The sequence below is a fragment of the Eschrichtius robustus genome, chromosome 16 (assembly GCF_028021215.1).
Source record: "Eschrichtius robustus isolate mEscRob2 chromosome 16, mEscRob2.pri, whole genome shotgun sequence".
Classification (NCBI taxonomy): Eukaryota; Metazoa; Chordata; class Mammalia; order Artiodactyla; family Eschrichtiidae; genus Eschrichtius; species Eschrichtius robustus.
Genome location: NC_090839.1, coordinates 33,837,971 through 33,864,569, shown reverse-complemented (window position 1 = coordinate 33,864,569; position 26,599 = coordinate 33,837,971). Strand labels below are relative to the sequence as shown.

General features: G+C 40.5%; 1 protein-coding gene across 1 annotated transcript in view; it reads left to right on the top strand.

Moving 5' to 3' along the window:
* SLC23A2 (solute carrier family 23 member 2) overlaps nucleotides 1–26,599 on the top strand; it is a 141,393-nt gene that overhangs the window by 76,969 nt on the left and 37,825 nt on the right. Inside the window, exons 3-5 of the mRNA XM_068565940.1 lie at nucleotides 6,374–6,472; nucleotides 20,095–20,211; nucleotides 22,261–22,418. Coding sequence (XP_068422041.1) covers nucleotides 6,374–6,472; nucleotides 20,095–20,211; nucleotides 22,261–22,418 — 374 coding nt within the window. The remainder of the gene's footprint in view (nucleotides 1–6,373; nucleotides 6,473–20,094; nucleotides 20,212–22,260; nucleotides 22,419–26,599) is intronic.

Sequence of the window (26,599 nt, the reverse complement as noted above, 5' to 3'; positions counted from 1 at the left end):
GGGCAGGTAGGACACACCTGGAACCCTGACGGATTCTCTGGCTGCTGTGGCCCCCGGAGCTTTCTGGAGAAGACTGAAGAAATTCAGAGCTGCCTTAAGAAGACCTGGGCTGGGCTGGGCAGTGCAAGGGAAGGAGGCTGTGCTTTGTAGGGTTGGCTGGGCTTTTGGCTGCAGTATTGGTTGCTTCTGATGGTTTTGCTTGCACGTAGCCACTGGGTGTGTCACAGGGAGCTGCTGTATTTGAAGAAGCAATGGAAATAAGATTAGGGGCTTTGCTGCCTCTGCCAACTTTAGGGTCAGTAGCATTAAATTAGATCTACCAGCTAGATCTTTTGGGGAGTCATAACCTAAGATTGACAAGCCCTGGAGGTTTAGCATATGTTGTATTACATTCACTTTGATTTATTTTTCATGGCAGTTAATCTTGAAGTTTCAAATAATTTGAAGGTAGGTGGGAGATTTTTATGTTCATTAAAAGGAGGCTTGGGTTAAAGGCTGTGAAACAGTAGTCTTGGTATCATCTTTATTTAAAACACATTTTAATTGTAGTATAGATACACATATCAGAGGAAATAATGGTGTGTGTAGTGGGGTAAGAATAAGGTGTGTTACCTCCATACCACATTGCTTGCGGGATCTTAGTTCCCCAACCAGGGATCGAACCCAAGGCCCGGGCAGTGAGAGCGTTGAGTCTTAACCACTGCACCGCCAGGGAATTCCCACCTTTTTATTAAAAGAATAGAAAGCACTTAATTTGGGGACCTTTATTACTACTCTGAAAGTGATTGTTTTACTAGAAAATGGCTTACTTGACTACCAGACACATGACAGTCAGTGGTGGGTAGATTTTACCAGATCTGCAATAGGTGATAAATTGAGTTCTGATCAGAGGTACTGGGTTTCCCTGGTACCTTCATCCTTTACCTTCTGTATGAGTAACACAAGCTCATCCAGCTGTCGGTTTAAATTGGCATTGCTGTCATAATGATGCTCAGTGTGGGACTCCTGGGCTATCACTCCTGTCACTCCTGCTTCCTATACAATTTGACCGTCTCAGGATTACTGTTCAGAAACAAATACTTTAACGTTATTGTCTTAATGGAAATAAAACACATAAGCAAGAAAGACATATTTACTGAGCAGTAGACACATACCCCCACCAAAGGCAGCATAGCCTTTTTTTGTTGGAGACAAAACCAACTGGACAAATTTAGGCAGAGAGACCCTGCTTTCCTAAACTGATGGAGTGATTGTATAATATTAGTCTAGGCGAAAAAAATTTAAAGCCACAAGTTTGATTTCAAATAGTTCTGGGAGGAGAAAGGACATGGTTCCCGAAAAATTTTAAAATAATCTGCTGATATATATATATTTTAAAGAAAAGCATGATCAGTTCCCTGAGATGAAAGATGCCAAGATTTCCCTCTGTTATCTGTGATGCTATTAATAACACAAAAGAAAATCCATTTTTATTAAGTTTAAAAAGCTTTCCAAGACATGTTTTATTTCCCAGTTGAAATAATATTTAGAGGTTCAAAAATGTGGAGCTTTCATAGTATCAGCAACATTTTAATCTTTTTCTCTTAAAAAAACAAACAAACAAAACTCTATGCCTTTCCTGAAGAACTGATTTGATTTTAAAAATTAGATTTCATGTTTTTTAAAAAATGGACCATTAGAGTGGCTAATTTAATACGCCAAAGGGACAATATTAGTGAAACAACTAGTGTTTTACTTTCAGTGATGTTTAGTCACTCCCTGCACATAGACACAGGAGACACAGCAGGTCAGTGGTCCCTTTCTTCTATAGCCTTGGCCTCCCTCTGGTGCTGAATTCCCCTTTCCCTTGAGTGAAAACCTGTTTCATCTCCCATTTGCTCCAGAACCTCCTACCTTCTAGGTTTGTTCCCATTCTCAATTGGAGCGCTGATGGAGCAGGGACCTGGGAAGAAGGGGAGCATTTTCCTCTCTTAGGGGTGAGGATGGCTTGGAGAGAGGCAGTGGCTCAGCTCTGGAACATGAGACTTCCAGGATGGAAGGTGGGCTCTGAGGTCCCCAGGGATGGCTTTACCTGTGGAAATATGTTAGAAATCGTAGGTCAATAATATTTTCAGTTGAATAAACTTCCCACACTGGCCTGGGAAAGTAAGCTTCTTTATGGGATGATTTCTATGGATCAAACACATTTTGAATTGACTTACAAACTTCTGTTGTACCAGTTTGTCACTCTGTCTCTCCCTACACAAATCTTTTTGGGACCAGCACCTCCATCCACCGGCCACCTGGGTGAGTGAACTGGACAGCAGCCCAGATGCTTTACCCCTCTGCCCCCAAAATCCAGTCCAGGCCTGGGGTGTTGCCTGTCGTACTGTGGTGGTGTCTCCCCCTGCACTCGCCCTGCAGAGCTGCGGTGCTGTGGTGCTACGGCTCCTGTTTGGGCAGTCCCCAGGCAGTATTAAGGCCATGTTCTAGCTCTCTCTTGAACCAGACTACCTTTCCCAGAGCACTGTTGAAACCTTGCCTCAAAAAAAAAAAAAAAAAAACCTTGGCTCAGGCCACTGTCCCTTCTTGTCCGGCAGTTGCCTCATAAAGGGTCTGCCTGCCTCTGTTCCCGTCATCATCCCCTTTACTTCACCCCACCCTTCCACTCTCCCGCTGCAGTCAGCATGGTCATCCAAAGCCAGATGTGGCACACTGGATCATGGCACACCTGTCCTGGGCACCACGTCGTGACTCCCTGCTGCATCCTTTGTTCAGTCACAATTCTGTAACGTGACACCCGTTCCTGGGGGGTGTCAGGACTGCATCCTCATTGCCTGGGCAGAGTAGATTCTCAAACAGGGTTTGTTGAATGAATATGTGAGCCTTTTCCTAGGCTGGGGACCATCTGCATTTTATAGTACCTATTTATTTAATTGTGTGTGTGTGTGAGAATGGAATAAGTCAGGGGAGGAGTGAGAGTTGCTAACTCCTGCCAGAATCTACTCTTTGGTGACACATACACAGATTAAAAAAAAAAAAATATTGAGGTGAAATTCACACAACAAAATTAATAATTTAAAAGGGAACAATTCAGTGACATTTAACACAGTCACAGTATTGTGCAACCATCACCTCTGCCTAGTTCCAAAACATTTTCATCAACCCAAAAGAAAACCCCATACCCATGAAGCAGTTTTGCTCTCTGTGGCAACCATTGATGAATGTAGATGGTTAGTTTTAGCTGGGATAGGACTTTAAATCAGACCTGGGTTTTTCGGATGACTAAGTAATTAAATGTTGTTGTTTTAAGACAGTTCATCCTGAGTGTGTGTACCTCTTGGCTTCTAAGTGGGTTGAGTGCTGCTGTGATATGACTTGGAGCATGGTTGTAATAGTGAGTTAGAGTTTTATGTTGTGGATTTGAACTTGGCTAGGAGCATGTATCCTGCTGGCAGCTAGTTTTATAGGCAAACAAATGCCACGAACTCAGTCGGCCGTGTAAAAAGCTATAGCATGACTTAGAGAGAGTTTTAAAAGCAACTCTTTATTTGAAATAAAAATATTTTATCCTGTAAGAATTATATACTAGTTAATGGAGATTTTTGGGATACTTTAAAACTAGCCTTAGACTTGGGTTATATAATCTATATGACCTTGAATAAGAAATTAAAATGTTCTCTGGCCTGATTTCCTCAAGTGCAAAAATAGGTGGATTGAAATCTCTCTGGACTGCCTTAGTTAGTCCAAGCCATGCTGCTTGAATCTTTAGTCTTTTTAATTTCTTCCCTGTTATAAAAATAAATTGTCCTCATTAGAGAAAATTATCAAAATATATAAAGGGAAAAAGAGGGTGAAAATGGCCCCACTGATTAAAGGCAATCACTGTTACTATTTTGGTGTACTGGTGTACGTCTTTTTTTTTTTTTTAATATCTATCTATCTATCTAATCTGCGCCAAGTCTTAGTTGCAGCACTCGGGATCTTAGTTGTGGCATGCGAACTCTTAGTTGTGGCATGCATGCAGAATCTAGTTCCCTGACCAAGGATTGAACACGGGCCCTCTGCATTGGGAGCGCGGAGTCTTACCCATTGGACCACCATGGAAGTCCCTGTTGTGCATCTTTTTATTAGCCGTTTTAAAAAGCAGTATCAAATAACACACGAATATACTGATTATAAAAGATCCAAATACTAAAGAGGGGTTGGGAATGAAAAATGAAAGTTGCCCATCATTAATCCTTGCACCTAGGGCAACCTTCATAGTAGTTTGTGACTTTTCTGGATCCTTAACCAAACATTTGGACAGGTAGAGAGCATATTAAAATTTTATTTTATTTAGCATAATTGGTATAATTCTAGGCTTACTGTTTTGTGGCTTTTAAAAAAAACAGTATTTCTTGGACTTGTTTCCTTGTCAGTACATCAGTTTTATTCTTTAAAAAAATTTTTTTTAATTAAATGGGTCAATCTACATAAAGTGCCCTTTTTTAAAAAAAATTTATTTATTTTTGGCTGTGTTGGCTGTGTTTTGGCTGTGTTGGGTCTTCGTTGCTGCGCGCAGGCTTTCTCTAGTTGCGTAGTGGGGGCTACTCTTCATTGCAGTGCGTGGGCTTCTCATTGCGGTGACTTCTCTTGTTGCGGAGGACGGGCTCTAGGCGCACGGGCTTCAGTAGTTGTGGCTCACGGGCTTAGTTGCTCCACAGCATGTGAGGGATTGAACCCGTGTCCCCTGCATTGACAGGAGGATTCTTAACCACTGCGCCACCGGGGAAGCCCAGTTTTATTCTTTTAAATGGCTGAATATTGGGAATTCCCTGGTGGTCCAGTGGTTAGGAGTCGGCACTTTCACTGCCATGGGTCCAGATTTGATCCCTGGTCGGGGAACCTGCAAGCCATGTGGCAGGGCCAAAAAATTAAAAACTTAAAAAAAAAAAAAGGCTGAATATTATTCTTGAAACGGATATATGATAATTTAACAGTGTCTGTCTTTTTGATAAACATTTAAGGTTTTCTAAGTGTTCAGCGTTGTAAATAATGCTGCAGTCATCAACCTTGAACATAGATATTGCATAGATATTTCTGGAGGATAAGTTTCCGTGAGTGTAATTGCTGGCTCCAAGAAAATGCCTGTTTTGAATCCCAGTGCTAAGTTCCCCACCACAAAGGTCATTCCACCAAGAACATAATCTCCCTACACCCTGGTCAACACCAGATTCATCTTTTAAAATTTTCCCCTAATTTATGTTAAAAAATGAAATTACATTTTGTCACTTCTATAATTTTACGTAAGGTTGAACAGCTTTTTTTGTGTCTCATTGGATATTTTAATTTTTTTTCCCTGTGGATCATAGACTCCTGTCCTTTGGGTTATTTGTATTACGGATTTGCAGGTGTTCTTTTTGAATTACTAATACCGATCATTGTTACGTGTTGCACTGTGTTTTCTCTTACACCATCACTCATCTTTTACTTCTCCTTAGTGTATTTTATAACACCAGAATTTAAACTTTTTGTGTGGTTTTTCTTTTTTTCCTCTGTATTTAAAAAATGTAGTTGTGTTATTCATAAATATAATTATATTCATTATTATTTTTTTCAAGATAGATTCTTAAAAATGGAATCATTAGGCTAAAGACTAAAAATATTTTAAGTTTCTTGCTGCAGTCAGCCAGGACCTAAGGAGACTGTGCTTTATCTCACCAAGGGTAGGCATGAAGAGGGGTCGTGACCTGCTGGGTGCCCAGGTGTTTTCTTTTGATTCTCAGGATAACTTCTAGTCCATACCTTTAGGGCCCAGAAACTCAATTTTGTTGGCGTAGACAGCCCCTCCCCATCCACATCCCTCCAATGCCACAAGGAAAGGCACACACCAGTGGGCTAGTTTATTTAATTGCAGTGAGAAATATAAGTTAGTAAGTTAGGGTAACAACAGTGCGTGAATTGCTCTAACTGGCACATTTCTTCCCTGTAGGGACATAGAAGTAAGTTGTTATCAGGCATTACCTGGGAAGGGATCTTAATCAAGGCATCTCAGGATGCCTCTCACCCGCTCAGAAACTGCAGCTTTGTCCTCTCAGCCAAGCCTCCCTTGTCCCTGGAGGCTGTTGGGGGTCCTACTCCTTGTAGTTCCTTTGGGTGTTCCATTTCTGGTCTCCTTCAGCTGACCCCCATTCATGCAGCCTCACTCTGTAGGACACATGGTACGTTTCTCCATCAAAAACACATGTGATCACTGGTGCAGCGCTCACTTGTCAGGAGTTTCATTTAAGAAAACTTAAAACTTGGCTAATCTGATAAGTGAAAATGCAGTTTTTTTCTTTGGGGGAAAATGTTTTCATACAACAGAGTGTATAGGGTGAAAAAAGCCTCTAAATGAAGTGTTTCCCTTCAGGTGGTGATCAATGGAGGTGCCACGTCCAGCGGTGAACAGGACAATGAAGACACCGAGCTCATGGCAATATACACGACAGAAAATGGCATCGCAGAAAAGGTACCCCTTGCATCAGCCCCAGCCACTCACCCACCACTGCTGTCCCAGATCCCCTACAAGGAAGCGGATATCCATCTGGAGTTTTGTCTCTACCCTCCTGAGTGTGTGTGTGTGTGTGTGTGTTCTCTTTACAATGGAAATAGAAGGAGTGATGAGGAATAGAAGTTACTAATTTTTAATTGTTTTAATGGCAACATTAAAGTGAGAACCATGTAGAGGTCTTTATCTAGATATTTTTAAAACCTCAGCCAGGATGCCAGAGGGAAGTGTTAGGTCTGGATGGTAATATGACTCAGACCCTGAGGGGGTCGAAAGCTTTCTGGGCATTAGTTGCCTCATCTCTAAAATGGGTATAAAAATATTAGCATCTGTCTTAAAATTGTTGTGAGTATTAAATGAAATAATAAAGTTATTAGCATTGTGCCTGGTACATACCATGTGTACAGTAAATAGGAGACACCAGTAGATAGGTTATGTAGACTGTGAAAGTGCCTTGGACAAAGATCTTTGAAAAATCGTGCTGAAGTGGGAGAATCTTTTTTTCCACCTCATCCCCTCTGCTTGACAGGTCAGTCTGTGTGACCATAGAATGTGTGACCATGTTCATAGAGGCCAAGAGAGAGCTGCCTGGAGAGGGTCCACATGCCTTGATTTCTTTTTCTCTTTGTATCTGCCACTGTGCCTAACACATATGAAAAGTATGATAACATGGCATTTCCAGACTGCATTGCAGCCCTAAGACTTCTCAATTTCATTTGAGTTTCACTTGACAGACTTTTAAAACATTTTATTTTTACTATCATCAACTTATATAATGACGCATTATATTCTAGAACCACTGTACTGCACTGTAAACAGTGTATACTCTGTATTCTAGTAACAGACCACTAGGAAGTTGATATATACAATTATAATACCCAGCTTGGGTATTAGTGCAGTAAGTTTACAGTGTAATCATGAAAATGATAAAGAACAAAAGAAATTATATTGAAATTCTTAAATAATCAAATTTTTGTGTCTGTGATTTCTTTCTTTTTCCCTTTCTCCCTTTTTCTTTTTCTTTCTTTTCCAGTTTGGGAGATGGAAAGTTCATTTTTGGCTATCTTGACCAATATGGCTGTTATTTGGTCAAGCTATTCTAAGTTTTGTGGAGGCTAGATTCATGCTGAGATGTTGAAATTCCTGCAGTGTTGGTTTCCAAGTTGCTCCTCAGAGCACAGATTGGAGCAGCCATGGTTGTGGCTGTGGTCTGCAGCAGAGACTCATTCCACAGGGCAGGATCTGGGAGGGGCCCACTGCCTGTCTGGCTTGGGTCTCAACATTCAAGAGGCACATCTTGTAGCAAAGTGCTTCTGTTTTTACAGACTTGTTGGGCTGCATCCGATCCTCAGTTATTTGGGCCTTAATCAGAGAGTCACCAGAATTTCCAGGCTGTAGGCTGTCATGAGTTTGGATGTTCATTATCCAGGAGTTGATAGCTGTCTTTTAATATACGATATTTGTTTTTCTCTTTCTGACTTACTTCACTCTGTATGACAGTCTCTAGGTCCATCCGTGTCTCTACAAATGACCCAATTTCATTCCTTTTTATGGCTGAGTAATATTCCTTTGTATCTGTGTAGTTTATACCGTGATGGCTGTTTTTTGAAATGAATAGTAGGGAGCATTAATTCTTCAGGTTTTTAAACATATGTAGCTGTACCTTTTACTGATCTGTTGGCAGGAAAAATGTCTAGTACACTAAAGTTAGCACATTTCTGCTAGACATTTATTGTTTGGGTGAACATTTTTTTCATCATCTAAACTTTGATAGGTGTGTATTTCCTTGAATACTAGTGAAATAGAATATCTTCCTATTTTACTGGGGTTTTTTTCTTGTCTTATGAAATGACAAGGATAGTGAGAGTTATTGTGTGTTGAATAGTGCTAAGGATCCAGACCCTTGGCTGAATGCTTTAAGCAACCTGTCACATTTAGTCCTCATGGCAACCCTGTTAGAATGGTGCTATCACTATCCCTGTTTTAAAGGTGAAGAAAATGAAATGTTTAGGTCCTTTGCTGTCTTAAATTTGTGTAAAGAAAACTTCACACCAGAGGATGCTGCCCTCTAGGATCTTGCTTTTCAGATGGCATTTAAAGGCTCTCTGAACATCTGACTGTGAAATAAGGATGGACCATTCACGAAGAGACAAGAGAACTGAGAGCAAGAGAGCCTGTCCTTTGTGTTCCCCATATTCACAGGGTTTCTTAATTCATTGTAATGTATTCACTTATTTTATTAAAAACTTGACTTTTCTGATGTCCATTAAAACTCTAGAAGTTCTTATGATAAATGCTGGCCAATATGGTATTAGCTATAAGATACTCATCTTGGAATTTGATTAAAGGGATTTTTTTTCCTGAAAGGATGAGAAGGATAATGCCTCAGATCATCAATCATGAGTCCATAGTATGGACCTCAGTATCATTGGGACTCTTAGATTAGGGATGTTGAGGGACTTGAACTTCATAATGAGGGTTTGTTTTTTTTTTTTAAGTTTTTTTTAGTTTTTACCTTTTTTGACTTATGATTCCTGCAGATTCTCTTTAAGTTACCTTTTATCCCGGTACTAGCTGGTCTTGAAAAACAAAGTTCTCTTGAGCATACTTGTTTAACATAAACAGTTCAAAATTGTATTAAACAGTTTAAAATGTGCTGCCTCCATTCTTGGTCTACCCCACATAACTGGCAGCTGGCAGTCTGGTGTGTATATTCCACATTCTTTTCCACTCATGCCCACGCACATATCCCAGAGTGTTGTACCGTGTCCCCACCCCACCTACATAATATATAGCTCACCAGGTTAGTAAGTGTATATGGAACTTTTTTATTTTTAAAATTAATTTTAATATCTTGAATAGATAATCTCATGGTTTTAAAAATCATTCTCTCTATATACACCTATTATTTCTGAACAGTTTGAAAGTAAGTTACAGGCACAATGCTCCTTTATTCCTAAATAACTTCAGTGTGTATTTCCTAAAAACAAAAACATTAGGATATTCACATTGATACAATTATTATTGATAATTGGTTGATTTCATTAATTTCAATTTTAAAATAAAGCTTAATAATTTTCATTTGAATTTCCTCAGTTCCAGTAATGTCCCTTACAGCTAAATAATAAGGAGTTAAATAGATAAAGCTTAGTTCCAGGATCCAAATCAGTATCACTTAATGCATCTAATTGTTAATGTGTATCTTTTTTTTATTAATTTATTTATTTTTGGCTGCATTGGGTCTTCGTTGCTGCGCGCAGTCTTTCTCTAGTTGCGGCGAGCAGGGGCTACTCTTTGTTGCGGTGCGCGGGCTTCTCATTGCAATGGTTTCTCTTGTTGCGGAGCACGGGCTCTTGGTGCGCGGACTTCAGTAGTTGTGGCACGCAGGCTCAGTAGTTGTGACACACGGGCTTAGCTGCTCCGCGGCACATGGGATCTTCCTGGACCAGGGCTTGAACCCGTGTCCCCTGCATTGACAGGTGGATTCTTAACCACTGCACCACCAGGGAAGTCCCCTTAATGTGTATCTTTAGTCTCCTTTGATCTGGAACAGTTCCATAGTGTTGTTTGTCTTTCATTACCTTGACATTTCTGAATAGTATGGGCCAATTTACTTTGTAGTATGTCTCTCAATTTGGATGTCATACTATAATTTTATCTTGTATTTTTCATTAGTGAGGTTGCATCTCTTTTTCACATGCTTAAGAGCCACTTGTATATCCTTTTCTGTGTACTTTCTTTCATATCTTTCATGCAGTTTTAAGTGTTGGTTCTTGGTCTTTTTACTAATTTTCTAGCAGAGCGTTGCCCTTTTTGATAGGAGTTACAGATGTCACCATTTTGCTTATGGTTTTTGCCATGTAGAGCTGATAAAAAATTATGTAGTTAAATTAGTCAATCTTTTATGGATTCTGGATTTTGAGCCATGGTTAGAAAGGCCTTTTTTTATTCTAAATTTATAAGGGAATTCTCTTCTTGTTTTCTGCTAGTACTTTCATGGTTATTTATGTTTAATAAATACTTGACCTGTTTGGAATTACTCTTAAGATATGGCTCCAGCTTTGTTTCCCAGATGGCTACCCAGTACCCCGACCCCATTTATTGAATAATCTCATCTTTTCCTCAACTGATATGAAATACTTTTGTCATATACCAAATCCCCAATGTAATTAGGCCTATTTCAGGGCTTTATATTCTGTTTAGATGTTCTGTCTATTCAGGCACCAGTACCATATTTTTATTGTAGGCTAATGGTGTTTTATATCTTTTAGGGCTAGTTTCTCCATGTTGCTCTTTTTTAGAATTTTTCTAATCATATTTATGAGCTGTAGAATCAGCTTGTCTAATCACCCTCATCATCCCCCAACAACCCCAAAAATACCTATTGGTGTTTTTATTGGGATTGCATAGATTTAGTAATTCACTTAGAGAAAATTGGCATCTATATGATGCTTAGTCTTCATGTTTAAGACTGTGATAAGTCTTTCTGTTTGTTCTGTTCTTCTTTTGTATCTTTTAGGAGGGGTTTTGAAGTTTTCTTCATTTATGTCTTTCATATTTCACAAGTTTATTGAAAGGTAGTTTATCTTTCTAATGTCTGTTGGTAATCAAACTTGTTTGTCCATTATATCTACAAACCTTGTAACTGTTGATGACTATGTATTGGTTTTATATTCCATTACTTTACTGAATATCTTGTTTTCATTTGATTACTGAGATTTTCCAAGTATACATTCATGTCATTTGCAAATAGTGATAAGTTTACCTTGCCTTATCTAATTTTTATTCTTGTAATTTCACTTTCTTATCTAGAATAAGAAAATGAACTTTCTTTACTAGAGGTATCTAGCATTGGCTAGTACCTTCAGTAAAAGTAATGGGGGTGATAGTGGGCATCCTTGACTTTGGTGGTTATAGTTTCTCTATTATGATAGTGGTTTTGGCCTAAATAGATACATTTCACTATGTGAAGGAAATATCCTTATTCTTAATCTATTGAATCTTTCAAAATCAAGTATAACTTTTGAATTTTGAGCAGATGCTTGCTGTGTGTTATAGAGATGATCATTTGATTTTCCTCCTAATATCTCTCAATATGATCTATTGAGAGATAGATCAACACCTGAGGCTGTCAGTGTTGAACCATCAATGCATTCTTGATGTGTATGATCACAATATATTATTATTTTTTAATGTGTTGCTGGATTTTGTTAATAAATATTTCTTTAGGATTTGAGCATTAATATTCATGAGTGGGGTTGATCTGAAGTTTTTTTGGGGGGGGTGGTAGTGTCATCTTTGTGAGGTTTTGATATCGGTATTATATTTGCTTCACAAAAGATTTTGGTGAGGGACTTCCCTGGCGGTCCAGTGGTTAACACTTTGCACTTCCACTGCAGGGGGCGTGGGTTCAATCCCTGGTCGGGGTACTAAGATCCCACATGCCGTGCGGCTTGGCAAAAAAAAAAAAAAAAAAAAAAAGATTCTGGGGAGTGTTCTTTTCCTTAAAAAACATGGGAATTTGTGTCTGTGTATGAAACATAAATATTACATGTAATATGTTGAGTGTGTGTGTATTTAAAAGTTTGTTAGCATTCCCTATAAAATCATCTGAGTCTAGTATTTTGTTTTGACATACCTTTGAGAATTTCTATTTCTACTTTGGGAATCAGTCAGTTTGGGACTTATTTTATTCTGGAGTCAGTTTTGGTAAAGTATTTTTTTCTAAAAATTTGACTCATTCTAATTTTCAAGTTATATACATAGAACTGAGCAAAATGGATTTTTATGTTTTTTAATTCCTTTATTCTGTGATTATTTCCACTTTTTGTCTGATTTTTTATGCTTGTCCTTTCTCCTTCCACATTGCTCCATTTTTATTTCCCTGGATTAGCTAGTTGGTTTTTTTTTAATTTAAAAGAACTAAATTTTAGATTTACTTAGTGCAAATGCTTTTCTGTTCTCTAATGTATCCGTTTTTTATTCCTTTATTGGTTTTCCTGTTATTTTCTATTATTTTTTGAGGCATATGCTTAGTTTGTCTTTTTGTTTTAAGTGCAAAGACTATGAATTTTCCACTAAGCACTGCTTTAGCTATATCCTGTGGATTTTCATATTTAATTCTAATAAATTTCCTATTTTCTAAATAGTTTGCTATTTTGGATCATATTTCTTCCCCTTTGCCCTTTAAGGAGGCATTTAAAAATTTCCAGATGGAGAAGGGTTTTTCTTTTTTTTTTGGCTGAGTCGGGTCTTAGTTGCGGCACGTGGGATCTTTTGTTGTGGCATGCAGGCTCCTCATGGCAGTGTGCAGGCTTCTCTCTAGTTGTGACACGTGGGCTCCAGAGCGCATGGGCTCAGTAGTTGTGGCGTGCGGGCTTAGTTGCCCTGTGGCATGTGGCATGTGTAGTTCCTGCACCAGGGATCGAACTGGCATCCCCTGCATTGCAAGGCCGATTCTTAACCATTGGACCACCAGGGAAGTCCCTGGAGGAGGGTTTTTGATTGTCTGTTTTTTTAATTTCCAGTTTTATTGTATTGTGGTCAGAAAATGTTACTTGTATTATTTTTTGGAATGTATTGAAGTGTTCCTTATGGTTGAATTTTTGCAAATATTTTTTGTGAATTTTTGTGTTCTAGATAATTGAAAAGAGTTAAATATTTAGGTTATATTTTATTAGTTATTACATCTTTTCTTTTGCCTGCCATTTGGTCTGCCATAAATTGAGAGATTAATTTCCCATTATTGGTATTTTTAGATTTCTCATATTATTTCTGAGATATTTTGCTTTATAATTATCGACTCTCTCTTATTTGTACATAGATATCTATAACATGTTTATGGTGAATTGTACCTTTTATCATTTAAAACATACTCATATTTGTCTTGGTTATTGCTCTTTAGCTAGAATACTACCTTGTTTGAAGATAATTAAGACTTTATTTGCATTTTTCTTTAGCTTTGCTCATTCTTAGGTGTATCTCTTATATACAGCATAGAACTGAGTTTTGCTTTGAGAAGGTCTTAAAATCTTGTTCTTTCAATAGTTGAGTTTAGCCTATTTACATTTAGTGATAATGACAAGTATATTTTATTTGTTTTATTTGTGTGTGTAGTTGTGATATTTAAAAACTTCTGTACTTTATTCTAGTGGACACCTATATAATCATAACTATAGAACAATATACTTAACCCTTTATTTCATTGTCTTCTAGTTTCCTACCATGAACAGTAACAAAATTAGTGTTTTTCCTTCCTTCCTTTTGCTCTTTCTCTCCTCTACTATCTGATTTTGGCCAGAAATATTACTTTTGCCCATCATTATAATTGATTTGTTAGCTTCAAGTATCATCCTTTGACTTCCAGCTATATTAGATGACAATTAACTTACTCTACTGCTTGCCTTTTTCCTTTTCACTCTCACATTTTGTTAATTGTAATGATTGTATCTTTTTGGTGCACGTGAAATTTATATATTCTGGCAATCTAATCCCTATTTTTAGTTTGTTTTTTTTTTTGGAATTTTTGAATTTTTGAATTCTTTAAATTTATTTTTTATTTACTTTTTGTACAGCAGGTTCTTATTAGTTATCCATTTTATACATCTAATCCCTATTTTTAGTTTTATTTCTACAGTTAATTTGAGACAAGACTTCTGCTGGTTTCCCTAATAATTTCTGGGTTGACCGAAGTTCATCCTGTAGGCCCCTGATATTCAAAGTGTAGTCCATGCACCAGCATCGTTGACATCATTACCTACATGTTAGAAATGTAGAATCTCTGCCCCAGCCAAGACCTGCTGAATCAGAATTTGCATTTTCATACAATTCCTATGTGATTTGATATGTTCACTGAAGTTAGAGAAGTAACACTATAGTAGTAGTTTCCAAGAGAAGAGCTGGATCATGGGAATAGTTTTGGATGAGAATTTATCTATAGCATTTAGCCTTGAAGGAGAGTTCGGCTGGATGTAAAATCCTTGGGATGTTGTTTGGATCCTGACTCAAATAAATCAGCTGTAGCAAAGTTTTGATACAATATGAAAAAATTTTTTAAAGCATTGGGTATTAGGTGATATGAAGAAATTGTTAATTTGATTAGTATGTAATGGTATTTTGGTTCTTTTTAAAAGTCCTTATCTGCTGAAGAGACATACATATGTGTTTATGGGCAAATTTATGTATTTTGAGGATTCAGTTTAAAATAATCCATCCCCTTACCCCAGTAAAGTTGGAATGGTATGGGGAATAGATTAAACAAGAACATGGGGCTAATAAATTTTGAAGCTGGAGCTGGGGATAGATATAGGGCAGGCATTTCATATTCCTTCTACCTTTGTATATGTTTGAAAAATTCTATAATACAAAGTTAAGAAAATAATTGAATCATATCTTATGGTTTGCTGTTTTCCCATTTTCTTGTGTTGAATGTGGCTATGAAGAACTCAGGCTGTTTTTTTTTTTTAAGTCAGTATCTTGATCTTTTTGCCTGTCCTATGGATTCTTTATCTTTGATAATCAGTAACTTTAATGACTGTCATATGATAATAATCATATCATAAGTTTTGATGCTGACCTGGGTCAGTTTTTCCTGGCACTTTCAATATTTAGCTTCAAGGCTCCTGTTACTTCAGGAATGTTGTCTTGAATTATATCTTTATTTTTTGTTCCAGTCTCTTCTTTTGGTTTTCTTATTTGGGAGCTCCAATTATGCATATTTTGGCTCTCCTTTGTATGCCTTCTTTATCATTTCTCTCTAATCTTTTTTTCTCTTACATTTTTTTCATGTTGTCTCTTCCCTCTTGTGCTCCTACCACTTTCATTTTTTCTTCCCCACTTCTGTCCAGATTCTTTCAACTCATGTTTTATTTCCCTTTGTTCTTAAATTTTTTAATACAATTGATTGTTTTATTGAGTTTTCAAAATATCTGAATCCTTTTTCATTAATTTATTGAGTACTTAGTGCATCTTTCTAATTTGTAGGCATATCCTTTAGTTCTTGGAAATTTTCTTATTTATTTGATTCCTATATTCTGTTTTCTTGCATAAAAAATGTTATTATTTCTTGTCTTTTTTTTTTTTTTTTTTAAACAACCTTTTTATTATGCTCAAAGATTTGGGATAGGGCATCATGGGGCTGGTTGCTTCTGTCATGCTGGCATGACTTTTTTCCCCTCCCCCTCCCCTAAATATTTATTTATTTTTATTTATTTATTTTACTTTTGGCCGCATCAGGTCTTAGTTGCGGCATGTAGGATCTTTCGTTGTGGCACACGGGCTCTTCATTGCAGTGCGCGGGCTTCTCTCCAGTTGTGGTGTGTGGGTTTTCTCTCCGTAGTTGTGGTGCACAGGCTCCAGAGTGCGTGGGCTCTGTAGTTGTGGCGTGCAGGCTCCAGAGTGTGTGGGCTCTGTAGTTGTGGTACGCGGGCTTGGTTGCCCTGCTGCATGTGGGATCTTAGTTCCCCGACCAGGGATTGAACCCACGTTCCCTGCATTGGAAGGCAGATTCTTTACCACTGGACCACCGGGGAAGTCCCCGTATTTGTCTTTTTGTTATTTTGAGCACATATATTTGACTTTCAACCCTTTTGTTGAATTTGTTTTTTCCTATTTTGTTTTTAGTTTCTAAGATCTCTTTTCCTGTTTTCTTTTTTTTGTTTTTATTTGCTGATTAAAGCTTTTAAAACGGCAACGCTCTCCTCCCAGGTTCAAAATATTTTTATTTTTGTGAAGACACAGGTTTCTTCCCCCCCACCCCCAATATGTTTTCTTTCTACTACATGGACCCTATTTCCTCTGTTTATTTGGCTCTTATTTTTGGAGGAATGTGAGGCAATAAAAAATATGACTGTAGGGTCATTATGTGAGGATGAAGTTTGTCTACTGGTGGGCCTTTCCACTGAATAGGGAAAGCTGTCTTGTCACTGTAGGGTCTATAGATGGCAGTGTCTTGTCTCTGAGGCTGATCAATTCCTCTAGAAAGAAATCCTCTAGTCTCCTCCTGTGGGTGTATAACCTGGCTTCTGGCATTTGGAAGCAGATGAGGATCCCGCTGTTCATACTTGCATTTAACCCCACATAGTATTCCTCAGTCTGAGGTGTTTCTGATTTGTATTCTTCAAACAATACATTTTTGTGTCTTGTAGGATGAGGATAGCAGTAGGAAACAGGGTGTCTGATTGGTTCGCAGAGTTAAATCCCATCTTCTTTCCATCCCTACTCTGTCTTGTGCCTCCAAGCATAGAACCTTTCTGGGCTTCTGTTGGTCAACCAACTTGCTTCTTTATACCTTCCCTCTCCATGCACCAATGTTTTAGGTTCCTTCCCTCTCCTAAATGGGTCACAGCTCATACAAATGCTTTGCCTATTCCAAAATATGTTATTCTCATTTCTCTTTCCACTGTTTTCTTTGTCCTTGTAGATTTGTGTCGTATTTATTCTTTCTCAGTGTTTTTAGGAGTTAGGGGAAATGACAGATGTGGTCAATCAACCATGTTTTACTAGAACTCAAAAACTGGTTATTTGAAAAGACCAGTGACATTGATCTTTGGTGGACCTGATTAAGGTAAAAGATGAGGAAGCACTAATGCATATTAGGAATGTGAAAGGAAATATAAGAAATGTGTATAAGAGAATATTAACTACAACTTTATGATAATCAATTTGAAACCCTATAGCAGGGTTGGCAAGCTACATCCTGCAAACCAAATCTGGCCCAACACTTGTTTCTGTAAATAAAGTTTTATTGGAACACAGCTATAACTCATTTGTTTACATATTGTCTAATGTTCTTTTACACTATAATAGCAGAGTTGAGTATTTGTGACAGAACCATATGGCCCACAAAGCCTAAAATATTTACTACATAGCCCTTTATAGAAAGAGTTTGCTGACTCCTGCTGTAGAGGAAATTATTTCCTAGAGAAAAAGATTACAAGTGACTTAAAAGTGCTAGACTAGATAAATAACCATAGGAGAGATTGGAAAGGTTATTAACGATCTCTTAAGAAGTCTCCAACAGGAGAACTGAATTCTGAGTTCACTAATCTTTGAAGAACAGGTAATTTCCTTTTTCTTTAGATTATCTTAGACCATAGAATAATATGGAAAAGCCTATTCAAGATGACATCATCAAATTATTAATGTAGTCATCTTTTAAAGAAATCTCGCTGTTGGAGCTTTTTGTTTTGCAGTTTTAAGAGAGTTCATATTGTTCATGCAGTGATAACACAATGTGGTACCATGGTCCACAGTGACCAAACACACTCCTTCTGTCTCTGGGAAGGGTGGTGCAGCATTTTTCTGACAGGGTTTACTGATCCCCTTGACCACACAATTCCCTACTTTTTCTTAATACCATTTGTGGACATTTTACATTAGTTCCATTTCTGAGTTGTAGAACCACCCTCATTACTAAGAAAAATTGTGTGTGTACAGTGTATGTATATGTTTGTGTACACATCTTAATCTTAGCCTTCCAGGCCTGAAAGAGGACAGATGCAGTCTTTTCATTTCTGTTCATCTGTTTTATAGTTAAAACTAGTCATTTCGGAATCATTAGAATAATAATGCATATAATATTATTGTAACAGATTGTACTAATCTGGTAATTGTAGTGTTACTATACTCTGTTTTCAGACATTTCTTTTTGTTACTTTGTGAGCAGTAACATTCCCCACCTGTAGGTAATATGATAGTGTTGAATTGTCCTTTGTATAGTGAGTCCAGTATCCATAGTTGCATCATGTCAGCAAATGGTCAGCTTAGTTCAGGGATTTCCAGGACTGATTTGGGAGTCCCAAATCAGGTTCAGTGATTTGCTAGGAGGACTCAGAATTCAGAAAAACTATTACACTCCTGGTTACAGCTTATTTGAGAGAAAGGGTTCAGATTAAGATCAATGGAAAAAAACATGTAGGGCAAGGTCTAGGAGACACAGAACAAGCTTTCAGTTGTCCTCTTCCTAGTGGAGTCACGTGAGCAGTGCTTAATTTCCCCCGAAACAAAGTGTGACAACGCTCAAGGAGTGTTGCCAGACCCTCTGGAGTCAAACTGATACCATGTGGCCCAAGGCCCCATCATCAGTTGCATTGTTAGCATAATCTATGAAGGGCAGCGCAAGGCTTCATTCAGGTAAACAGATACACTCTTAAGAGACAGGATATTCCAAGAGCACAGAGGTTATCTTCCAGGTGGCAGGCAAGGGCCAAACTTCTCTTTGAAATGTTCAGGGTTTGGACAACCCAGACCTGCTGAGTTAATCCTTTACTGTACATCACCACATATCAAGTTCCTCACCATGTGTACTTTCTCTACCACCTCTACAAACAAATTTTAAATGACACATATAATATGTTTAAAACCATTTAATAATGCAGATCTGCCAGTATCCATTGTTTGAATGGAAGAAAAAGTTCTTTCCGAAAGTTCATATTCAATTCACATTTGGATTAGATAAAATGTCAATTTACATCAGATATTTACCTTTAGGCTTTAGAAGGTAAGGCTGAATTGTGTCACTTCTTTCGTTCAAGAGTACTTGGCCCCCAAATCCCTGTGCATGAAAAATGGAGTGATAAACATAAGGAGTCAGCTTCTTTCTGTGGATCAAATCCATTGGAAAGGGGGTACAGATTGGGCTAGGTGTGGCCAAGGATCAGAATGTTATCATTTTTATCTTTTTTGTGGCACATCTTTTATTTCCTCTTAAGCACTTTATGTTATTAAAAAACTTAAAAAAATGCACATCTTGGATTCCAAGAAATTGTCTGTCGGGTTTTAGAAACTAGAGCAGTATTGAGGGTATATGGGGGAACCCCCGAGTTTTCAGTTTGGCTCAGATACTGGATGAGTTCAGAAGAGATGCTGAAGCTGAAGCTGACTGGAAATGTCTAGACTATAACCTAAAGTGTCTGGTCTTTGTAAAGATTCTGGCTTATAAAGGACGCAAGGCTTAACATTTAAAAAAATCTTTAGTAATGGTGAGGGGAAAAGAAAAGAAAAAAAGTCCCCTAAAGTATAAATACATTTTTAGTCTGTTTTTTTAAACAAAATTTGAATCATCATATCTGTATACCTTTGCTCTCTTCACTCACCATTATGTCTGAGCAACAGTGTTTTAAAAGAAGGGTGTTTAGGTACAGAAGTCTTTTTCCTTGCAGGGATGGAATGGGGTAGGAGGGACAGATTAGTGCTCTCTGTTTGAAAGTGGTTAGCATTTTGTAACACTGCTTCATTAGGGTTACCACCCAAGGACAGCTCATGCCAAGGTATTACTTTGTGGTCTCAACCTTGAGAGCATCCCTCTCCACGCAGTAGGTGCCCAGCCTTGGGGAGGAGCTCTGAGCAAGTTGGGTGCTCTTGGGTGTGAGTTGATGGAAGGAATGCTGAAGCCCCAAATCCTGAGGGCAGACTGTCCCACCGAGTGAGTGTGCTTGACACTGTGTCAGAGGTGACAAAGGCTTAATTTTACAGGAGAGCAACAGACACTTTATAAAGTTGTTTTTCAGTAACAGTAGCCTGTGCTGAGTTAACTTTAGTCCTTGCTTTCATTAAACAACTTGTTTTCTCCCTCTCGTTCACAGAGCTCTCTCGCTGAGACCTTGGATAGCACGGGCAGTCTTGACCCCCAGAGATCGGACATGATTTACACCATAGAAGATGTTCCTCCCTGGTACCTGTGCATATTTCTGGGGTTGCAGGTAAGATGATTCCTTTGGAATGTAACCACCAGCAGATGCTTGAATCTGTCTGGATTATTTAAAATTCAATTTTTATTTTTTATTTATTGACAACTTTAATATAAATTACTCTTTTAAGAATGATGAATGGGAATTGTTAACATGAACTTCATAACAGTGAAAGGAAGAAAACAGGAGGAGTAGGTTAATCATGGAATGAAAGGAAAATGTTCAGGGAATAAGCAAGAGAAATGACATGGAAGTAAGGAAAAAAGATCGTAGATGTGTGGAAAGGGGAGAGTAGAGGGAAGAGAAAGGTAGAAGAATAGAGAAAAGAAGGGTTAGTGTTCATCTCTCATTCCTAGTTAACCAACCACAGTCACCGTCAGTTCTGCCATGAAATATGGGTGACACTGAGAAGTGCTATGTTGGTCAGGACATAAATGTGGAGGCTTCAATCTTACTTTTAAAGGAAGGCAAACTTCGCCTTGGTGGTGTCTGCTTTGTCTGCTGCAGTTTCCAGTGGGGGCAGAGCAGGGAAGCTGCCAGGGGAGGGGTGGGGGGATGGGGCGAGAGGTGACACAAGCTGATGCAGGACTCCTGAATGTTTGGTACCCACTCCCCCCCCCCCCACCACTCCCTTTTCCCACTTACGATTGAAGTGGGGCTTTAGGAGAAAGGGGATGACATGGAAGGCTCTTTGTCCAGACACATACCCCTGGACTGTGTTTGCCTTGGTTTTGAGGTTTCACTTTCCATTCTTTAAGTTTGAATGATCAGTTCATGCTGAGAAAATCAGTCCCGTTATCCAGACAGGTTTATTCACTTGGAGGTGAACTGTACCTGCTGAGAGCTGATGCTTTGGTCCAGTTTCCAGGCCCCTCCCCTTAGGTATCAAAGCATTTGGTAACCTGGACAGAAAGGCGTCTAATAAAGAAGACGTAACCAAAGGAGCTGACTGGTCTTGGCAAATAATTTCCCTAGGGCTGAGTATCTGGAATCAGATTCAAGAAACTCATTTTTTGATATGTTTATATTATAGATGTTTCTAGAAGTAGTCTTCCCTGTTCAGATAGGCTTGGGAAACTCTGTGTGCATCATGCCCTTCTTGACAGTGCACAGCACTCTTAAACTTGTGAGCAGCTCTGGGAAGTCCTGGATGAGAATGTTCTCTTCCCCTCACCAAACACCTGTTAGTGTTACACAGTTGGGCTTTATGGGCTGCAAGCAGCACATTTTGGCAAACATGAGCAGAGATGGGTAACTATTGGGAAGAAACGTAGGAAATTTGCAGAACAGAAGTAGGAACCGAACAGGCAGGCCTCTGGGAGGAAGGGAAGTGAGCAGTGAGGGCTGGAATGTCCTGCCAGGGCCCCAAGGAATGGGGGAGGGGCCCTAAAGGAAGAGTGGGATGGGCTCTTTCTGGAGGATTCCCACAGCTACTGTGTGACCCTAGCCCTTCCCTGATTGCTGTTAAACAATGCCAGACCGTAGAAAAAAATGGAAAACGCCTTGTGCAATGAAGCTTGTAACTTTAATCCCCAGACCTAAAAGAATTAAAAAAAAAAAAAATGGACGAATTATCTCAAGAACATAGATGTAAAATTCTACATAAAATATTGGCAAATCAAATCCCAGAAGAAAAATCTAGCATGACTAACTAGAATGGTTCAGTGCCACACAATTCATGTTAACAGATTAGAGGAGAAAGACCTATGGTTTTAGCAGTTGATGCTGAAAAGCATTTTAAAAAAGCAAATATTCCCAGTAAGAATTATATAAATAAAACACTACCAGTGTTTGTATTGAGTACTTCCTTTGTGCTGGTCTGGATTCATGCAAGTAATAATTAATAATACAAGTTAGTGATAAGACAAGAAAATGTAATGGAAAGGAGAAATGCCAAAAAACAGATTATTTGGCATATGATAAGAGTGTGTACCTAAAAAAACAAATTCTTCATGGGTGTAACTTTTTAAAAACAACGGGGGTGAGCAAAGTTAGGGTAAAATCAGAAAAAATACAAAGAAGGGTTTATTCTTTTCCCCTCTGTCTCCCTGTCACCCGTAGCATTACCTGACGTGCTTCAGCGGCACCATCGCGGTGCCCTTTCTGCTGGCCGATGCCATGTGTGTGGGATATGACCAGTGGGCCACCAGCCAGCTCATCGGGACCATTTTCTTCTGCGTGGGAATCACAACTTTGCTGCAGACAACTTTTGGATGCAGGTGAGATTGGGGCACAAAATTGGGGATGCTGAAGCACCCATGAAGCATTAAGCACTGCCATTCACCTAGGGCTGCTTGGAAGGACTGACTGGAGTATAGAGAGGTGTGTCCTAGTGGCATTTGCCCTGCCTCCCCCCAACCCTACTGTGTTTCTTCTCTAGGTGGGTGGCACTGCTTCCCACCTAGTTGTGCAGGCTGGAAACAGACTCACTCAGCTCCTTCCATCCCACCAGCTGGCAGGACAAGTTTTCTCTCCAGTACCCCCTCCCTGCCCCCATTCCTGAAGTTCAGGCCTAGACTGTTCTACTAGGTTCCTAGTTGGTTTCCCTGCCTCCAGGGCTACTCTCCTCTGCCCTGCTCTGTGTGCCACTCCAGTGCCGTCTTTCAGTGTTTGCATCTTCCTGGGTGTTGCCAGGCTACAGCCCTACTCCCTGTTTAAAAAAACAGATGTGCCCACCCTGTAGACTTCTCCCTTGTTCTCTGTCCCACCACCCTTCCAGCTGTGTCCCTGCGCCCTGCAGTCCCCTTCCCTGCACTCACCCAGGGGTGAGATCCTCCCCGAGCCCACCCTGCTGTCTTGCCATCCTGTGCTTGTGCTCCCCTGCAGCCGTCCAGTCCTGGCTTGCCCCTCTCCTCTCTGTGAAGCATCCCTGACTTCCCAAAGCCTCCTTTCTCTCTGAATTCCCACACATGCATCTTGTGTATGTTCTTCTAATGTGGCTCTTATTCCACTTTGTCCTTTTTTGTTTGTGTCTTTTCTTGCTGATTCATGTTTCCTTCCTTGATGCCAGAGCTGCACTTTGCATCCCCAGTCCCCAGCTTAAATGGGTATGGAGCTGGCATAGGTAGGAAAAGAACTGTCCTGTCTTACCTCCTCCTGCAGGCTTGCTTTGTCCCCTCCTGTCCCCTTCTTCCACCGTCTTCACATGCAGCCTTTTCCTTTACCCTAGGGTGCTGCTCAAGGGGTGGAGCCTGTGGGGACAGGACTGTCCTCAGGGGAAGGACAGCAGAGTAAATGTGCGAGTTCTGTCTCTCACTCCATTACAGACAGTCTGCCTTCCCTGCTAGGGAGGTGGGAGCAAAGGCAGAGGGAAAAGAAGGCAGCTTGGGAATCATGAACTGTATTCCAGTGAGTCAGAATCCTCAGGGTGACCTTTACTTGAGGGGGGGCAGGGCAGGAGAATACGGGAAGAACAGTGTTAGGGCATCCTGGTTGGCGGCATAAGCAATGTCCTCAGGAGGGATACGGCAGCTCCCTAGCAGTTCTGCTGATGGAAGGAAGGCTGTGAGGGCTGGCTAGCTCTTGGGGTTCTCAAAACCCCAGCCCCTGCAGGACTGCCTGCAGCCACCATGCTGAGCAGATCCCTTACCTCAGAAGGGAGGGTCTTAGGGGACCCCTGAGGGAAAGTCAGGGTGTTACTGACCTGTTAGGGGAAGGAGATGCGTTCAGGCATTCCAAAGAGGACTTGATTCATTTTCTTAGAGCCCAGGTAGTTAAATTTGGCTGGCAGCATCTTTCATTCTTTTGATACAGCATTCAAGGTTCTGTATTTCAAAGCCAGAAAGGATTAGAAAGCTTTTATTGACCGACTCAAGTGTACACAAGACACTGGTTTTCTGGGGAAATATTCTTTTTCTAAACAGCTAGCTCATCAGGGAACTTGTAGCACAAACCATCTGTAAATTTGGGCAGTGCCTCTAGTTGAGAATTGTTGGTTGACTTGAAGAGGGAATGAAAGACGTGTTTACTGTGGTACAGCAGGTACCAGGTGCAGCTGTGCTTTGGTCTCATATCAGGGAGGCTGGTCCTGACTGACAGTTGAGCCTGGCTGTGCTGGGCACAGTTGCCTAATGGTGACATAGTAGGGAGAGTTTGGGGTAACTTTTGGTGTGTGCTTTCAGTTATGGGAGGGCACCCGTTCAGGACCCTCTTGCCCATCGTTGGGGCACAAGAGACCTTAACAGAGCAGCCTGGGTCAGTTTACCCCCTCCCCTCCCCCTGAAGGAGCACAGTGGAAGGAGGGGAAAATGGGGAAAGAGGAGTCAGTTAACTTTTGCTCTACTCCCTTCTTTGTGCTACAGCACCTTTTTCTTGCCTGGGATCCTTGCCTCCAGCTCCCATCTAGTAGGGAAACAGTGAGAAGGCACTCAGCGCTGTGGTTTCCAGCTCCACAAAGCCTCAAGCTGTTGTTGATACATTCTTTTTAGTTTTATCCAGCATATATTTGAGGGCCTGCTGTATGAAGGTGAACCCAGATGATGAGGTGGGTGAGAGGCATTTCCTTCCGTGCCTGCTTGGTCACCACCTCTGGGGTTTGTTTGCTGTATCTGTTTATTCATGTGTCCCATCTCCCCCATCCTCTGCATCTCCCTGTCCTTCACCCTTTTCTGTTAAAACTCTTAACTCCTCTTTACCCATCTTCCCTTCCTTCCATGGTGCCCAAAGAGGCAGGGCTACGCCTTCTAGCTGAATCACCTCTCACACCCTTGCCCCCGGGTTTCCTGTGTATGAATAATGTGAAAAGCCTTTTAATTCTGCTGCTTGCTAACATAGACCCTCATCGTAGACTGTGAGTTATCATCTTAACAGACTTGTGCATTTACTTCCTGATCACAACAGGATCAAACAAACAGATAAAGCAGTTGGGGCAGAGGGAATATCAAGGTGGGACAGTGGGAAAGAAAGGCTGATGTGGCCAAGAGTGGGGTTTATTCCCAGTATCACAGCCATAAGGATTGCAGATGGCCTGTGCGTGTTTGTTGGTGTTTGTTTGCAGTTCACACTCATTTCCTTAGGCAGAGAGCTGCAGAAGGAAAATCATGTTCAGCTTTCATGATTTCTAGGACAGATTTTCAGACTTTTCCAACTCTGAGTCGTTTGCCATGTGTGTCTGAGTTCTGTCCATTTCTTCGTGTGTTTGCCTAACACCTGTTGAGTACCCAGTACTCCCTTGCACTGGATGTAGTGGGTACATGGGACCTAGAGACCAGCCATGGTCCATGCCTCTGAGGGGTGGGGCCTGTATTGTGAGGAAGCTAAGACCATGATTGCAGGTCTAGAACAGAGGAAGGAAGTATAAGCATTCCCATCCTCTGGGCTGTGGACAGGTCATCCCTGTTCCGCATTTCATATGGGCACTCTGGTGAAGAGTGGCATGCTGTTCCTGGAAAGTTGTTTCATTCCATAAAAATAACCAAAATTGATACGGAAAAAGTGAGGGTGAAACAGATGTGTGTGCCTTTGCAAACCTGAACACAAGCTCAGAATGCCGGCTTTAAGGTGCTGTGTTGTAAATACTCCTTTGGGGGCACGTTTTCCATGGGCTGGGCTGGCTAAGGACACAGAAAATGTGTCTGATGCAGCGTGTGCTGCAGACCCTCCTTCCTTCACTACACATCTCCCCTGGCTTGAACATGCTTTCCTTTCTTCCAGAGTTCATGACTTGTTTTGAAATGGAGGTCATATGTCTCTGCCCCAGTTGTGTGACTTCTGTGGCTTTAGTGCTTCCCAGGGCCTCCACCTGTCGGGGATGGGCGGTTTCTGTGACAGCTGCTTCTTCCATTCCCCTTGTCCCATCCAGCCTTTTCCTTCTTTACTTTGACTTTGATCCCCTGCAGTTTGCTTTCAACGAGGTCTTTATTGTCGAGTGCCCTTGGGTGAGGTTTCAGACTGCTGAAATCAAACCTCATTCTGGTTGATTTCAATCCAACCTACCCCTTGGGCTCTTTCCAGGAATTAGTAAAAAGCCTTTAAAATCCCAAGAGCAGGGGCAGGGTTCAGAGTCCCCTAACTCGGATGTTAGCCAGCCAGCAGCAGCTATGCCTCCCTGGCTTTGGGGAGGACTCAGTTCATGCATCACCTAGGCTGCCATTGTCTTTTCCATCAGAGACCAAGCCTTGGTAGCAGCTCTGAGCTTCCCAGAGCCCTTGTCCTTGGGTGTTATGCCTAGCTGGGGGTGAAGGAGGGCCCTCTGGGACGGACCCTGCCCCCTCGCACACCATGCTGACCTCCAGCTTTCCCTGAGGTGTGCAGGTGCTGTGTTTGGGGACCACATCCAGCCTTTTGTTCCAGGTGCCTCTTGGAGGCCTTTCTCTCAGCTCTCCAGCAAAAGAAAAAATTGGCAGGTGGAGTGACCCCTTTCTTGAGAGCCTCTCCTGGCCATAACAGGCCTGCTGTAGAC